Here is an 18,333-nt window from a genome sequence, read left to right on the forward strand (position 1 = left end):
AAAGACAAGACCTAATTAGAGTTCTATAAAAGTGAAGCAAGGTGTAGCAGTCTGCAACCCACGTTGTAGAAGGAAAGAACTCTGAGTATGTTCAGTTTTTTCTGGCAAGTAGTCTTCAGATGTTTGATATATTTCAAGGAATTCAGCTTACTATTAAAAATCAAGCCAAGGAGACAAATGTTATTCGTAACTGAGACAGGCTGATTTTTCAGTTGTAGCACTTGGTCAGGATGCATCTTTCATTTGTTACAAAAGTGAATGACACGATTTCCGTGATAGACACTAGGCAACTAGATTTGTAGTTGCCTTTCAACGAAGTTCATATTCTATGAACTGCAGGAAACAGTGAGATTATTGGCATAGAAGTACGAGTTCACAGTGTGGGGTAATACGGTTTGGTAATATGATTTATTCTCATTGCAAATAAGAGCACTGAGGTAATAAGGTAGCACTGAGAACTGAGCCATGTGGAACTCCTTCCTCTTGTATATAGATTTGTGTCAGAACTTGCCGACTTGAAAAGTCGGCAAGTAGTGGACTTGAAAAGTTCTATGCTGAAGGAAGTTTTGTATAAAATATGGTAAGTGGCCTCTCAGGTCAAGGGAATGAAAATCTTTCAAGATACCAAAATGCCAGGTGTCACAGGCCTTCTCTATGTCAAGGCAAACCATAACAAGACGTTTGTTTTGGATAAATGCATTCCTGATGTTTGTTTCAACTTTGACCATGAGATCTAGGAATGATCAATTTTTTCTGGTAACCAAATTGGTTATCAGAGATTAGATTTTTTGAATCAAGATACCATGTTAATTGTTGATGTATTATTTTCTCTAGAGTTTTACTTAAGCAGCTGGTAAGAGAAATAGGTCTATAGTTGTAGTGAGGGATAGAGTGAAATTTCAATGGTTTAGGATTTGCCAGTACATAGAAGTGATGCCAGCAAGTGGGGAATGAATGTTCAATGAACATATGGTTGTAGAAGGTAAGCATTGTATAATATACTCCTCTGAGGTATCAATCTAGGGGGCTCATATCTAGTGAGTACGGGCTTGACAAACCCAGGGTCCTGAGCTGGATATCATCCTTCTCTTTCTTGGTGATTCCTTTCTACTTCTAACTCTTGCATGCATGCTCTCTCTCTCTCTCTCTCTCTCTCTCTCTCTCTCTCTCTCTCTCAGGGTAACTAGGGAAATTTTTTTGGCTGGTGCAGCATAAGTCTCAGGCTTCCTTGCATCATATAGATAACAATAAATTTTCAATATAGTTATTAAAATCATTAATAAGATAAAGTCACAGTAAATATGATCGCTTTTCAGAAAATTTTGTGTTGATAATGAAGAACAGTATGTGAGGCTTCTTTTACATACAGAAGTCAGATGACTTTCTAAAGGAAACCTCCGTAGCCAGGTGGGCAGGAGCAGCAGTGCACAGCACATGCTTCTTGATTAGACCGGGGTTTGAGCCTGTGACCACCAACCCACCAAATACGGAGGATGCAGAAAGGTCAGGAAATGACCGTCACATATCCCCGGAGCAATATGGCCTTAGTTGCTAATGCTCCTAAAAACCAAATAACAAACAAACAAATAACAAACTAAAGGAAACTGTCTAACAAAATTTATAAACCTTTTTGATACAATAATTAGTTTTTTAAAAAGCAAAGGAGAAAGACAGGTTTAGCAAAGGAGATCAGGAAACACAAAAACAACACATAATATACGGCTCGGAGTTTTCGAAAACATAACAAAGTATCACTTTAACTTCAAGGGGAAATTAATTATGGTGATAGACTGCAAACGCGTATTAAAAGTATTCACTGAAAAACTGGAAATATTTGAAAACAATTTAATGAGAAAACTATTTCATGGTATGCAAGAGTTAGCTGAAATCAATGAATCTCTCACCAAGAATGATCTTAAGAATTATTCAGATCTTTTGTGTTCTTTAAAAGATGAAATGAAAAATAGATTTTCAGATTTATTTTCTTTTGAAGTGAAGCCACAGATGTTAGATCCAGTTGGATGTGATTTTGGGTCTGCTAGTGAAGAAATTCAAGAAGAACTCATTGAATTAAAATGTAACAAAAAAATGCAAATAAAAAGGTGGAATGGCTGAGCTGTGTGGATCAAAAACCACTAAACTTCTTTATCCAACAATGTGGTCTGAAATGGTGAAAGTACTGCTTTGTTTTTCAACGTCTTATATGGTTGAAGGTGGTTTTAGCTCAGTAAATAAAACATTAACAAAGGAAAGAAACAGAATTGGCATATGTTCAAGAGGAGACATTAGAATTAACCTTATTACTAATATCAAACCAAACATTGACCTTTTAGCCAAGAACATCAGGCTCGGGGATCCCACTGAATAAAAAGAGTATAAAGTAAGTATAAAGTATTTTCTTGCTTAAATTTTCATGGGGAGAATTAGGAAAAAAAATTGTCTAAAAAAATCCTTTTGGGGAGGGGGGGTGGATAATTGAAAAAATGTTGAGAAACACTGAATTAAATGAAGGAGCTGAATCTGTCTGCTTTTTGGAAATCTGTTTGAGACGTTCAAGTTTAATCTTATCTATTTTTGGGGAAATAGGTCTTGTGTCTATTTCATCCTCTGGATGGATTTCTAGAATGATTTCTGTATCATCTTGACTGGCAGTTTCAATGATATCCACAAGGGAGGACTCAAATGGCTGTTTTCTAATGGAATCTGAGTTTTCTGCTTGGATGGATCTTATGGGAGCTGCATGAGCAGTAGCTGGTATCAGGTCTGGTGTGTTGATTGCTCTGCTGTAATCTATTGCTTTGAGGATTAAGGTACAGAAGACAGCAAAGTTTGAGCCCATTCAGAAATAGAGATGGTTGGTGGAATTAATGTATTGATACTAAATGGACTGATACTAAATGAAATTTTTTAGAGGCTTCAGCATAAGGAAATCTAAGCATCTGTAGTTGTAACTGCTTTCTTGCTTCTGGGAATGAGACTTTCTTTTCTATTTTATATTTCTGTATTTTTCTCTCCTATTTCCATTGTTCACAATTTTTAGAGAAGACTGGGTGGTTGCCTTTACAATTGGAGCAAAGTGAAGCCTAAGCATTACAGTCAGCTTGGGAATGCTCTTTCAATCCATAGTTAGGACATACTAAGTCACCAAATTTCTGACACTTGTAACATCTTATTGGGTTCGAAATATAAAGGCAAATGCGACAATGCAAATAACCTGCTTTCATTGATGAAGGCAGGTTTGGTGAGCTGAATGTCAGTATGATGCTGCAAGTTGGAAAAGCTTGCCATCTCTTTTCAGCATAATTCTTTTTGCCTATGTGACTTTCTGATCCTGCAGTTCCTGAACAACTTCTTCCTATGAGACATTCATTAGGTCACATTCTGAAATTATGCCTTTGGATGTATTAAATGTGGCAAGTGGGGACACCTTAACTGGAACTTCACTAAATGAGGCGAGTCTGAGTAGAGACTCAGAATATTTGGAGTTGGTGGTCTCGACAAGCAGGTCGCCAGATTTCAGTTGTCGTACCATTTTCGAGGAGCCAACTACACTCCCAAGACATTTTTGAATGAAAAATGGTGATAGATTGCCTAAGGACTGGTTAGTTAGTGAAAGCAGAATGATAAAACTTGGGTATTTTTGGATGAGTCATTATCAGGTAAGTGCAGATCCATAGGATTTGGATTTGCAGTCTTAATGGTAAAATTGTCGCAGATCATGTTTGCTCCTGTTGGCCCTGGGGGCTTGCTTTACCACCCAAGTTTCTGGATCCGCCACAAGGTGACCAAGCGGCTGAGTTATAACTATTAGAAATAGAAACAGAAAGGCAGCTTTCCTTTCTGTGCCTTTGACTACTTCTTGTAGTGTGAAGGAGCTATACAAATTTATAAATAAAGAAAAGGGTAGTTGAAGCAAAATATAATCTATTCACTTAAAGTCTTTGGAGATAATGCTTTGAGGAATGCACAGAAATCACTTGGTCATGGAACGCTTGGCACCTGGTGCCACTGACTTCATTAGTTGTCTGAAGATGTAATTAAGGATCTGTAGCCATGCTCTCTGCAAAGCTATCCACAGTGTCGGAATAGATTATGGATGCATGTCCATATGCCTCACTTCCCATAGGTATTCAACTGGACTGAGGTCAGGGGAATTTGGAGGGGCCAATCATGATGGGTGATACTTCACTGTGTTCCTTGAACCACTTGCACACAATGTAAACCTGATGACATAGCACATTATCGACTTGGAAGATCCCATTTCTATCTGGGAAAAAAATGCAACATGGTAGGGTGCATGTGGTCTCTTAAGTGCTGCCAGCTGATTGACTTCAGAAGTGAAACAATGGTCCATATGCACCAGGAATCCTAGTTCTTGCCAGAAAAACATGTCCCATAATAAGCAACCACTGCCACCAGTACATTACAGATGGGGTGGCCATGATTCAGTGTTAACCGAGTGTATATACAGCACACACTTTTGAAATAAAGCACTAAGCATACATAATTACATGTAAATATGCTAATTTATAAACAAGAATTGTTAGTTTTATTTTTATCTCTCTCTTTTAATATATTATCTTGTTTAAATGTACATTTCTTTTATGAACATCATAAAAAAGAATATGATGTTCATAAAAGTATTATTCAGCACCAAAGTGAAGTGATTTTAAAACTTGAAACAGAAAGAAAATTAACTTTTTTTACAACATATTTAACAACAGATAATAAATTATTAAATAAAAAATTTGAAAGAAAAAATGTATGGACATGCTCCATTACTTTGTGACATATTCCAGAACAAGTGCACATGCTAGGTGGTGGATGACTTTCATCAACCGGTGAAATACCACCACTTTGCTTATTGGAGGCTTGAAGTGGTGAAATCCATGTTTAGTCTCTAGAGCAAAGTTTCCGGCATCCCCCCATACTTCTCCTTCAACCCATGCACGGTACTAAGTACTATAGGTTTTGATACCTTTCGTGTTTGGGGTTTTCATTAAAAAAAAAAAAAAAAAAAATTACTATTCCCAACTTTCGAAAATAAGGGTGTATGTGTGCAAACATCTTGATGGAAGTTGAGACACCAGTTTAATATTACTTAACTTTGTGACAAAATTGTTTTATATATTGCATGGCCACATCACATCACGAAATTCTCCAAATACTATTTGCCTTGCTCATCCCAACCAAAATCCATGTGACTTTTGGTTGTAGAGATATCATATATTTAAATGAGGGGGACTGGTTGGGGAAGAGTGTGTGTGTGTGTGTGTGTGTGTGTGTGTGTGTGTGTGTGTGTGTGTGTGTGTGTGTGTGTGTGTGTGTTGTCAGGAAAACATTAAAACTCTAAAATATATGGAATATATGTGAAAATGCATTTAACAGACTATATATTATTACATTGTGTCAAACTTGACTTCCACTGGTAATATGCAACATACTTTTCACTTTTTACAACTGTTTTCTTTATTTTATTTGTTCCCTCATGACATTTATTTCCAAATGGTTATGCATTCAAAATTTCATCACTGTCTGAATATACATTCTTTTTGTACATATAACTATAGCTAAATGATATAATTAAATTAAAAAGTATGTACAGTAGATTATAATTAAAAATTATTTTAAATTATGTGTTAGAGATAAGTCTAATGGTAAAATACAAAACTTTAGGGTAGGGACAATGTAAGGGAAAAAAATGTAATAATAAAAATATATAAAATAAAAAAATTCAAATATATATTCACCTGGTCCTGCTTCAGAGCCATCTATAACAAATTCTGCCTCCTCACCAACTCTTGCTCCTGTCAAGCCATGACCACGAAGTACAACCCTGGTATGATCCAATGATGTGCCCACTTCTTCTGCATAAGCCAAGTACGGAGATGATGGTAATGGAATATCCGCATAATATAGATAAATATAATAATCTCCTAGAAGAGTAAAAAGAGACAATATGTTAGTTATTCCATCATTTTGTCACATTATAAGTGAGAAAACGACTGGATTTATTAAGGTAAGTAAGAGGAAATAGTTTTTTTCTTCCAATAACCTTTCCTTCTCCGAGCTGCCATGCCACTTTGAATTTAATTCTTGTTCTGTTTTTGATAGTTTCTACATTAATGAAACAGGCCTACGCGCTCTGGATTCATTGAGGAATTTATTGTAGCTTAAACACAGAGCGTACAGATAAAGCAGAAATATATGAGCTTTCGGCTATATGGTAGCCTTCATCAGAATTAAAATACATGAATGGCAGTTGGAATGAAGATGTGCACTGCCAGGTGCGTGAGACGCGAGGTTTAATTGTTTGTTGACGTCTGTGGCTGTGACGCATGATGACGTGGCCAGCGCTTGTCCAATGACAGAACTACTGACTCTGTGATCGGGTTGACTTGGCAACCACTGTTCCTGTTTAAGGATTTATCCGAAGATCTTATATTTAACGATTCCAACCAGGTACGCTTTAGGTAATGGTGGGATCTGTCTACCACCACGACATCGCGGTGTGGGTCGATGTCGTGGTGGGTTGTCCAGACATGTTCGGCGATAGCTGAGTGTTCTATATCCGCTAAACGGATCGCTCTTTTGTGCTCCGAGAGACGTTTCTCGAGTCGACGTCCAGTCTCTCCGAAGTAGCAGCTAGTGCAGTCACGGCAAGAGATGCGGTAGACTAAACCGCTCTGCAGAAGGGTGGGGACAGGTGTTTTCACGTTGGAAATGAAAGAACGCAGTTTCCTGCCTGGGAGCTGGATGCACTTTATTCCGTGCGTTCTCAGGATTCTACCGATCTGTTGTGACAGGTTGGGGTAGTATGGGATTACCCATTAGGGTAATCCCATACGATGGGAATCAGAGGTGAATATCCTCGTCAACAGTTGGCTGAAACAAGGGAAGATCACACAGTCAACCCGTAATCACCTCCGTGCTTCCGGATGTCAGATCCCACGGTTTTACGGCCTACCGAAAGTGCACAAAGAAGACACACCACTGAGACCAATTGTATCCTGCTGTGGATCACCGACTTACGAGCTGTCTAAATTTGTCTCGAGACTTCTTTCTCCTCTGGTTGGCAAGACCACCCACACCGTTTCTAACAGTGTTGAATTCATAAAGAGGATTCGCACTGTATCCATCTCGCAGAATCAAGTTATGGCATCGTTCGACGTCATATCGCTCTTTACCTCCATCCCTGTGGAACTTGCCATTTCTTGTGCAAAACAACTCTTGGACAATGATAGAACCCTCAACGAAAGAACTGGTCTCACACCCGATGACATTTCCACCGCCCTCAGACTGTGCTTAACAGGGGGTGCGATCATATTTAATGACTCAGTCTACCAGCAGATACATGGCACGGCCATGGGTTCCCCGGTCAGCTCAGTCACAGCAAACATCGTGATGGAGGAGTTAGAGGGACGTGCGTTTGCACACGCACCTGATCACATCGCCTTTTGGTGTCGCTATGTTGACGATGTGTTCGTGGTCATCCCTAGAGACTCAGGTCAGCGACTTCTATCATACCTCAACTCACTATCGCCCTTCATAAAATTCACAATTGAGCTGGAGTCGAACAACTCTTTACCATACTTAGACACACTTGTCCGACGTGAAGGCACATACCTGAGGACTACAGTTTATCGTAAGCCCATGTGTGCTGGCCAGTTTACCAACTTCCGGTCAGCACACGCGCGAGGCCACCTCCTCTCCACGGCCCGAACCTTGCTTACTCGCGCCTGGACACACTCCAGCTCCGCTGATGAAAGACGCAAAGAGGTCACTAGGGTCAAAGTAGACCTTACGAGGTGTGGCTACCCCATTGACGTCCTCGACAGGTGTGATCTACAGACACGTGACATCGTGACGACCAGCTACAACACCAACAGTGACGAGCCATCCACAAGGGCATGGGATAGTATGGGACGTCAATGGGTAGTATTACCCATTGACGTCCTCGACAGGTGTGATCTACAGACACGTGACATCGTGACGACCAGCTACAACACCAACAGTGACGAGCCATCCACAAGGGCATTCATCCCATACTACCCCAACCTGTCACAACAGATCGGTAGAATCCTGAGAACGCACGGAATAAAGTGCATCCAGCTCCCAGGCAGGAAACTGCGTTCTTTCATTTCCAACGTGAAAACACCTGTCCCCACCCTTCTGCAGAGCGGTTTAGTCTACCGCATCTCTTGCCGTGACTGCACTAGCTGCTACTTCGGAGAGACTGGACGTCGACTCGAGAAACGTCTCTCGGAGCACAAAAGAGCGATCCGTTTAGCGGATATAGAACACTCAGCTATCGCCGAACATGTCTGGACAACCCACCACGACATCGACCCACACCGCGATGTCGTGGTGGTAGACAGATCCCACCATTACCTAAAGCGTACCTGGTTGGAATCGTTAAATATAAGATCTTCGGATAAATCCTTAAACAGGAACAGTGGTTGCCAAGTCAACCCGATCACAGAGTCAGTAGTTCTGTCATTGGACAAGCGCTGGCCACGTCATCATGCGTCACAGCCACAGACGTCAACAAACAATTAAACCTCGCGTCTCACGCACCTGGCAGTGCACATCTTCATTCCAACTGCCATTCATGTATTTTAATTCTGATGAAGGCTACCATATAGCCGAAAGCTCATATATTTCTGCTTTATCTGTACGCTCTGTGTTTAAGCTACAATAAATTCCTCAATGAATCCAGAGCGCGTAGGCCTGTTTCGTTATGTTCGTACTATTCTTGGCCAACCAGCATACGACATGGTCGTGAGACTACAGAAAGATTTTATCTTCATAGCCCGTAGTAGACAACACCTGAGGTTTGCGCATAGGTGCAAAGCTAACGAGATTATACCGAAAGGGTTTCGCTACAAACAACCGTTTTCTAATGAGCGCATGAGACGTGCCTGTCGGAACTTCGGCCTCAAAACCCTACGTATATGGATCGGCTGCCTCCATCATGACATACAACGTGCTTCAGCGAGCAAGGCAACCCTACTAGCCGACCTTAAGACTCTGATTCCCGATCCCGTTTACACCGATGTGGTCAACACTTTATGTCACCAGGCCATCAGAGAATCAGATCTTTATTGTACCCGACAGAAACGTAAGTTTTGTAATTTGATTAATGAATCCCGTCAATTGCGCAGCCAATGTAATACCCCTCTCACTAATTCCACGGACTTCGTATTGAACCTAAGCAGCAAACAGTTATCTGCGGACCAAGTAAACTTATTGACTCTTGGCATGACGTTTGCCGTTCTTCCTAAGCACCCGCCGATCACCGACATCGCCTTAGGTGTGGAAGCCAGCTTATCACGCCTCCCAGAAGATGTAGCCAACACAATCCGCTTGAAGACTGCAGCAGTTCTACACCGTGCTCGCCCCGTCTCTTCTAACCTCAACCGTACACAGTTCTCTGCCCTCAAGGCATTGAAACAGGATTCGTCCATCGTCATTCTACCGGCAGACAAAGGCCGCCGTACGGTTGTAATGGATCACACTGATTACATGGCGAAAGCGCTACTACTTTTACGGGATACTACTGTATACAAACCCCTGACCATCAACCCCAACAGGGTTTTAGAACGATGGGAATCAGAGGTGAATATCCTCGTCAACAGTTGGCTGAAACAAGGGAAGATCACACAGTCAACCCGTAATCACCTCCGTGCTTCCGGATGTCAGATCCCACGGTTTTACGGCCTACCGAAAGTGCACAAAGAAGACACACCACTGAGACCAATTGTATCCTGCTGTGGATCACCGACTTACGAGCTGTCTAAATTTGTCTCGAGACTTCTTTCTCCTCTGGTTGGCAAGACCACCCACACCGTTTCCAACAGTGTTGAATTCATAAAGAGGATTCGCACTGTATCCATCTCGCAGAATCAAGTTATGGCATCGTTCGACGTCATATCGCTCTTTACCTCCATCCCTGTGGAACTTGCCATTTCTTGTGCAAAACAACTCTTGGACAATGATAGAACCCTCAACGAAAGAACTGGTCTCACACCCGATGACATTTCCACCGCCCTCAGACTGTGCTTAACAGGGGGTGCGATCATATTTAATGACTCAGTCTACCAGCAGATACATGGCACGGCCATGGGTTCCCCGGTCAGCTCAGTCACAGCAAACATCGTGATGGAGGAGTTAGAGGGACGTGCGTTTGCACACGCACCTGATCACATCGCCTTTTGGTGTCGCTATGTTGACGATGTGTTCGTGGTCATCCCTAGAGACTCAGGTCAGCGACTTCTATCATACCTCAACTCACTATCGCCCTTCATAAAATTCACGATTGAGCTGGAGTCGAACAACTCTTTACCATACTTAGACACACTTGTCCGACGTGAAGGCACATACCTGAGGACTACAGTTTATCGTAAGCCCATGTGTGCTGGCCAGTTTACCAACTTCCGGTCAGCACACGCGCGAGGCCACCTCCTCTCCACGGCCCGAACCTTGCTTACTCGCGCCTGGACACACTCCAGCTCCGCTGATGAAAGACGCAAAGAGGTCACTAGGGTCAAAGTAGACCTTACGAGGTGTGGCTACCCCATTGACGTCCTCGACAGGTGTGATCTACAGACACGTGACATCGTGACGACCAGCTACAACACCAACAGTGACGAGCCATCCACAAGGGCATGGGATAGTATGGGACGTCAATGGGTAGTATTACCCATTGACGTCCTCGACAGGTGTGATCTACAGACACGTGACATCGTGACGACCAGCTACAACACCAACAGTGACGAGCCATCCACAAGGGCATTCATCCCATACTACCCCAACCTGTCACAACAGATCGGTAGAATCCTGAGAACGCACGGAATAAAGTGCATCCAGCTCCCAGGCAGGAAACTGCGTTCTTTCATTTCCAACGTGAAAACACCTGTCCCCACCCTTCTGCAGAGCGGTTTAGTCTACCGCATCTCTTGCCGTGACTGCACTAGCTGCTACTTCGGAGAGACTGGACGTCGACTCGAGAAACGTCTCTCGGAGCACAAAAGAGCGATCCGTTTAGCGGATATAGAACACTCAGCTATCGCCGAACATGTCTGGACAACCCACCACGACATCGACCCACACCGCGATGTCGTGGTGGTAGACAGATCCCACCATTACCTAAAGCGTACCTGGTTGGAATCGTTAAATATAAGATCTTCGGATAAATCCTTAAACAGGAACAGTGGTTGCCAAGTCAACCCGATCACAGAGTCAGTAGTTCTGTCATTGGACAAGCGCTGGCCACGTCATCATGCGTCACAGCCACAGACGTCAACAAACAATTAAACCTCGCGTCTCACGCACCTGGCAGTGCACATCTTCATTCCAACTGCCATTCATGTATTTTAATTCTGATGAAGGCTACCATATAGCCGAAAGCTCATATATTTCTGCTTTATCTGTACGCTCTGTGTTTAAGCTACAATAAATTCCTCAATGAATCCAGAGCGCGTAGGCCTGTTTCGTTATGTTCGTACTATTCTTGGCCAACCAGCATACGACATGGTCGTGAGACTACAGAAAGATTTTATCTTCATAGCCCGTAGTAGACAACACCTGAGGTTTGCGCATAGGTGCAAAGCTAACGAGATTATACCGAAAGGGTTTCGCTACAAACAACCGTTTTCTAATGAGCGCATGAGACGTGCCTGTCGGAACTTCGGCCTCAAAACCCTACGTATATGGATCGGCTGCCTCCATCATGACATACAACGTGCTTCAGCGAGCAAGGCAACCCTACTAGCCGACCTTAAGACTCTGATTCCCGATCCCGTTTACACCGATGTGGTCAACACTTTATGTCACCAGGCCATCAGAGAATCAGATCTTTATTGTACCCGACAGAAACGTAAGTTTTGTAATTTGATTAATGAATCCCGTCAATTGCGCAGCCAATGTAATACCCCTCTCACTAATTCCACGGACTTCGTATTGAACCTAAGCAGCAAACAGTTATCTGCGGACCAAGTAAACTTATTGACTCTTGGCATGACGTTTGCCGTTCTTCCTAAGCACCCGCCGATCACCGACATCGCCTTAGGTGTGGAAGCCAGCTTATCACGCCTCCCAGAAGATGTAGCCAACACAATCCGCTTGAAGACTGCAGCAGTTCTACACCGTGCTCGCCCCGTCTCTTCTAACCTCAACCGTACACAGTTCTCTGCCCTCAAGGCATTGAAACAGGATTCGTCCATCGTCATTCTACCGGCAGACAAAGGCCGCCGTACGGTTGTAATGGATCACACTGATTACATGGCGAAAGCGCTACTACTTTTACGGGATACTACTGTATACAAACCCCTGACCATCAACCCCAACAGGGTTTTAGAACGATGGGAATCAGAGGTGAATATCCTCGTCAACAGTTGGCTGAAACAAGGGAAGATCACACAGTCAACCCGTAATCACCTCCGTGCTTCCGGATGTCAGATCCCACGGTTTTACGGCCTACCGAAAGTGCACAAAGAAGACACACCACTGAGACCAATTGTATCCTGCTGTGGATCACCGACTTACGAGCTGTCTAAATTTGTCTCGAGACTTCTTTCTCCTCTGGTTGGCAAGACCACCCACACCGTTTCCAACAGTGTTGAATTCATAAAGAGGATTCGCACTGTATCCATCTCGCAGAATCAAGTTATGGCATCGTTCGACGTCATATCGCTCTTTACCTCCATCCCTGTGGAACTTGCCATTTCTTGTGCAAAACAACTCTTGGACAATGATAGAACCCTCAACGAAAGAACTGGTCTCACACCCGATGACATTTCCACCGCCCTCAGACTGTGCTTAACAGGGGGTGCGATCATATTTAATGACTCAGTCTACCAGCAGATACATGGCACGGCCATGGGTTCCCCGGTCAGCTCAGTCACAGCAAACATCGTGATGGAGGAGTTAGAGGGACGTGCGTTTGCACACGCACCTGATCACATCGCCTTTTGGTGTCGCTATGTTGACGATGTGTTCGTGGTCATCCCTAGAGACTCAGGTCAGCGACTTCTATCATACCTCAACTCACTATCGCCCTTCATAAAATTCACGATTGAGCTGGAGTCGAACAACTCTTTACCATACTTAGACACACTTGTCCGACGTGAAGGCACATACCTGAGGACTACAGTTTATCGTAAGCCCATGTGTGCTGGCCAGTTTACCAACTTCCGGTCAGCACACGCGCGAGGCCACCTCCTCTCCACGGCCCGAACCTTGCTTACTCGCGCCTGGACACACTCCAGCTCCGCTGATGAAAGACGCAAAGAGGTCACTAGGGTCAAAGTAGACCTTACGAGGTGTGGCTACCCCATTGACGTCCTCGACAGGTGTGATCTACAGACACGTGACATCGTGACGACCAGCTACAACACCAACAGTGACGAGCCATCCACAAGGGCATGGGATAGTATGGGACGTCAATGGGTAGTATTACCCATTGACGTCCTCGACAGGTGTGATCTACAGACACGTGACATCGTGACGACCAGCTACAACACCAACAGTGACGAGCCATCCACAAGGGCATTCATCCCATACTACCCCAACCTGTCACAACAGATCGGTAGAATCCTGAGAACGCACGGAATAAAGTGCATCCAGCTCCCAGGCAGGAAACTGCGTTCTTTCATTTCCAACGTGAAAACACCTGTCCCCACCCTTCTGCAGAGCGGTTTAGTCTACCGCATCTCTTGCCGTGACTGCACTAGCTGCTACTTCGGAGAGACTGGACGTCGACTCGAGAAACGTCTCTCGGAGCACAAAAGAGCGATCCGTTTAGCGGATATAGAACACTCAGCTATCGCCGAACATGTCTGGACAACCCACCACGACATCGACCCACACCGCGATGTCGTGGTGGTAGACAGATCCCACCATTACCTAAAGCGTACCTGGTTGGAATCGTTAAATATAAGATCTTCGGATAAATCCTTAAACAGGAACAGTGGTTGCCAAGTCAACCCGATCACAGAGTCAGTAGTTCTGTCATTGGACAAGCGCTGGCCACGTCATCATGCGTCACAGCCACAGACGTCAACAAACAATTAAACCTCGCGTCTCACGCACCTGGCAGTGCACATCTTCATTCCAACTGCCATTCATGTATTTTAATTCTGATGAAGGCTACCATATAGCCGAAAGCTCATATATTTCTGCTTTATCTGTACGCTCTGTGTTTAAGCTACAATAAATTCCTCAGTTTCTACATTTGCTTTCAGTATGTATTTATGTGCCATTTGGGATCCATTTGTGCTATTCTTTTCAAACTATGAGTACTAATGAGAATAATTTTTTTTTTTTTTGATTAAGGAAAAGTGCAACTGAAATGTGCAATTCACAGGAATGGTCGTCTATAAGTAATACATGTCATTCTCTGTAAGTGATATGAGCAACTCAATAAGTATACTTGAAAAAATAAAATAAAATAAATAACACACAGACTACTTTGAATGGAAGCTTACTGTTGAAAAGATAAGCCTTTATTAAAGAGTATAACTCAAATAAAAAGAGTATAATTCTATTATCCCTCTGTTACAGAAAAATGCTTTTATATGTAGTGCAACACCAAAGTTGTTGTCATTGTTGCTGTATTAGAAATTTGGGCCAAACTGTACTTATTCATAATTTATTTAAGGCAAATTCCCTTTCAATACTATGATGATTATACAGTTGTATGCACTTTAAGTTGTGTGTGTGTGTGTGTGTGTGTGTGTGTGTGTGTGTGTGTGTGTGTGTGTGTGTGTGTGTGTGTGTGTGTGTGTGTGTGTGTGAGAGAGAGAGAGAGAGGAAGAGAGAGAGAGAGAGAGAGAGAGAGAGAGAGAGAGAGAGCGAGAGTTAGGGAGAGAGAGAGAGAGAGAGAGAGAGAGAGAGAGAGAGAGAGAGAGAGAGAGAGAGAGAGAGAGAGATAAATTTAGCAGTTTCTGTAAGTTGATTGTTTAGAGCTTTATGGTGATGGCTATATTAAAAATTTTGAAATTATACCACCTATGCTACCACTGATATAAGGATTGCATCAGATATGGTTAATGAAATCAGTTAACTAAAGGAAGGTAAAAAGCTCATTAATATTTCATTTTCTCCCAGAATTAGCTGAAGATTACTAATTTTACTTGTTCTTCCATGTGATTAAAAAACTGTTTTAAGGCTATCTGATAATGTTGGCACTCTATATGATTAGAATAAATACCACAAGGTATTCATTCTAATCATATAGAGCACAGCACTGAAAACACTTCAGAGGATTGTTGCTCATTACAAAGTTAGAATGCATTACATAAGGTGTCCAATATGCAGTCTGTTGATAATTTCATGTCTATTTGATAAGAGTTCATTTGAAGATTTTCAGGAGTTGCTTAATTTGCTACAGTTTGTTGCTTTTAAAATTGCCTAAGTTTTTAGAGACTTTTCTAAAAGCAGAGATAGGTCATTGTATGGAACTTTATACATGGAAAGAATTGATTTGGTGCATTTTTGGCAGCTTAATCAGCATGTTCAATGTCTGGTATTCCAAAACGTCCAGGAATCCAAAACCATAAGATTATTTATTTTCCCTAATATGAGATAAGCAAGACTGAATTTTTCACTGAATTATGCAATCAAACTATGAATATCCAAGCCCAGGTGATGTCCCATGGTGGTGCCTTGAGCTGGCTGCTCTCTGCCGACAGGTTCACACAGCATGCAAACCTTCCAAAGGGGCCCGTACATCTTGGCACCTCAACAAAGTGGAGAAATTCTGCAATAACTATTGTAGAATCAAGAATGAAAATGCATCCATGAATAAATGAAGGAAGAGGGGTATCCAGGGTGCATTACTGCCAGTTGTCTCCACTACTGGCAGTAATGAACCCTGGGAAATGGTGTACAAAACAGTCACCAACAAACTCCCCAGGGAACAACTACTCTCACGTGGGAATATTTCAACAACATTCTGAATGCGCTGTTCCTCTGGAAGGAAGGGGAAGGAAGAGGAGGAGGTGGAACTGCAAACCACTGCCCAACAAGAGATATGTCTAGAGCAGTGGTTCTCAAACTGTGTGTCGCAACACCCTGGGGAGGTGCCATATTTACCAGGGGCATCACAGAAGATGTAACAGTTTATATAAGATTTCCATGGCAAATTTTAAAAATGCATTAAGAAATGCATTTTCTTAAATTTTGAAAAAAATGCATTTTTTTATTATTATTAGATATCTACTACTATTTGAGCTGTATTATTAAATCATTTATTTATTTACAGAATCAAATTATTTACAGATCAAAAATCAAAATTATTTACAGATCAAATATTATTATTTGATCTGTAAATAATCATAGAAAATATTTGGGGCATTTTTGATAAAGAGAACGCATCGTGTTCCCTGACTACATTCTTGGGATCCGATTACTACAAGTGATTGGTTCAGGTATTTTCGCATGTTATTTGACCTTGTATGAGTCTAAATTATTGTATTAGCATATTAAAAATAAGAAACTGCACAATTCTAGATGTTTTACTTCAAAGGAGGTGCCAGGAAAATTTCAAGAGAGAGAGAGGTGTGGGCTCAGAAAGTTTGAGAACCGCTGGTCTACAGAACAACTACAACACTGAGGAAGAACAGCCCTTCACACCTGAGGAACTCTCTCTTCACAAAATGAAGATATAAAGCATTAATGAATAAAGCAAAGAAGAATAAGTTGCATCCATTTACCAATCACTCTAATATGATGCATAAAAATTTCACTGTAAAAAAAAAAAAAGGAGAGGAAAATATATGAAGTCACCATCACATAAATCACTGCAAATAAAAATTTGTGTAACACTCAATTTGTAGACTAAACAGGGGTTTAAGGCTAAAAGCCTCAGACTACAGGAAATTTAATAAATGAACAAGTCAGTGCATAGCATCATTTCAGTTCATAGTAAATCATCGAAGTAGGTGAAATGGCATTGTTTTTGTTACATCTCATATTGTGAACACCTTCACAATGAGTTTACGTGATATTGCACTACCTTAAATAAGTAATGCTTTTCCAGTACAGAAGACTAATGTTACTTATTCTCGACAGATACCACCACGCATGGTGATTTACTACGAACTAAAATGATGCTATGCACTAACTAGTTTGTTTAGTAAATTTCCCATAGTTTGAGGTTTTTAGCCCTAAACTCCTTTTTAGTCTTTACTGTTGCAAACTGTCTGGAATCTCCCATATTGTGCAGTCATACTTCAATACTTCATAACTGGGTTGTCAGTTATTGTATCACCAGGGTACCTACCCACCAACCATGGATGGTGGTATCCGCTGAGAATAAGTAACATTAGTCATCTATACTGGTGAAGCACAGCTTATTCAAGGTAGTGCAATATCAGGACAACTTGTTGTGAATGCATTCACAATATGAGATGTAACAAAAATGATGACATTTCATCCACTTCAGTGATTTACTACAAACTAAAATAACGCTATGCACTAACTTGTTTGTTCAATTTGTAGACTTAATTTTAACAGCAATGCATAGAACTAGAAATGGGCTTGGCTTATCACCTTCTTCATTGTGCTAATAATTATTAGATAGCAGTCACTATTCACTGCTGATAGCAGGACTGGCTTAAGGTACAAGCCGACTTGGCACTGGCTCAGCATTCCAAGGGGGGATCCAAAAATCGAAAAGAGTAGCAGGGGAAAAAAAATATACGTCACCCTCAATCAACAAGAGAACAGTTTGAAAAATGAATTCCATATAGAAAATAAGAGTGTGAATTTTTGACCATTCAAAAAAAAAATAAATTTATCCTCTGCCTGAATGTTTGGTATGATCTTTTGAGCCAAATAAACATCACAAGAAAAGTCTGCTAAGAGCTCAATTTGAACATATCACATGCTGCTTCCCTACTTTCAAAATCAATAAAATACCTTAACACAAAAATTAGATGATAAAATTAAATTTCTTCCAGATGATGCAAAAAGTTGCCAATTGAATTGTAAATTGAACTGAACTCCAGCTAACTTTGAACTGAATTCACCACTGAAAAAGAATGTTTGAAAATGAACCCCCAAGATGAAGTTGAAATGCCAGGGAGGGAAAATTTTAGGATGCACTTTTTCGATATTTTTAGCCAACACAATCCAGTCACTGAAAGATAGGGTTGAATTATAATGCATAATGATCAATTCGAATATGGATTTAGGAATTCTGCATACAGATGGTGATCAGAAAGTCATCTCTGACATTGATTTATATGAAGAATTAAAACATTTGGCAAATAAAGGCAGTTATTCTAACTAAAAATCTTTTTATTCAAATTTGATGGCATCAATGGCAAA

General features: G+C 41.6%; 1 protein-coding gene across 2 annotated transcripts in view; it reads right to left on the minus strand.

The window, feature by feature from the left end:
* jbug (filamin-type immunoglobulin domains fbug) overlaps positions 1-18,333 on the minus strand; it is a 1,114,928-nt gene that overhangs the window by 94,327 nt on the left and 1,002,268 nt on the right. For both annotated transcript variants that reach the window (XM_090381438.1, XM_090381439.1), the window contains exon 46: positions 5,751-5,936. In XM_090381438.1, the coding sequence (XP_090237564.1) occupies positions 5,751-5,936 (186 nt within the window). The remainder of the gene's footprint in view (positions 1-5,750; positions 5,937-18,333) is intronic.

The sequence above is a fragment of the Mastigoproctus giganteus genome, chromosome 9 (genome assembly GCF_048544385.1).
Source record: "Mastigoproctus giganteus isolate SK-2022 chromosome 9, ASM4854438v1, whole genome shotgun sequence".
Lineage (NCBI taxonomy): Eukaryota > Metazoa > Arthropoda > Arachnida > Uropygi > Thelyphonidae > Mastigoproctus > Mastigoproctus giganteus.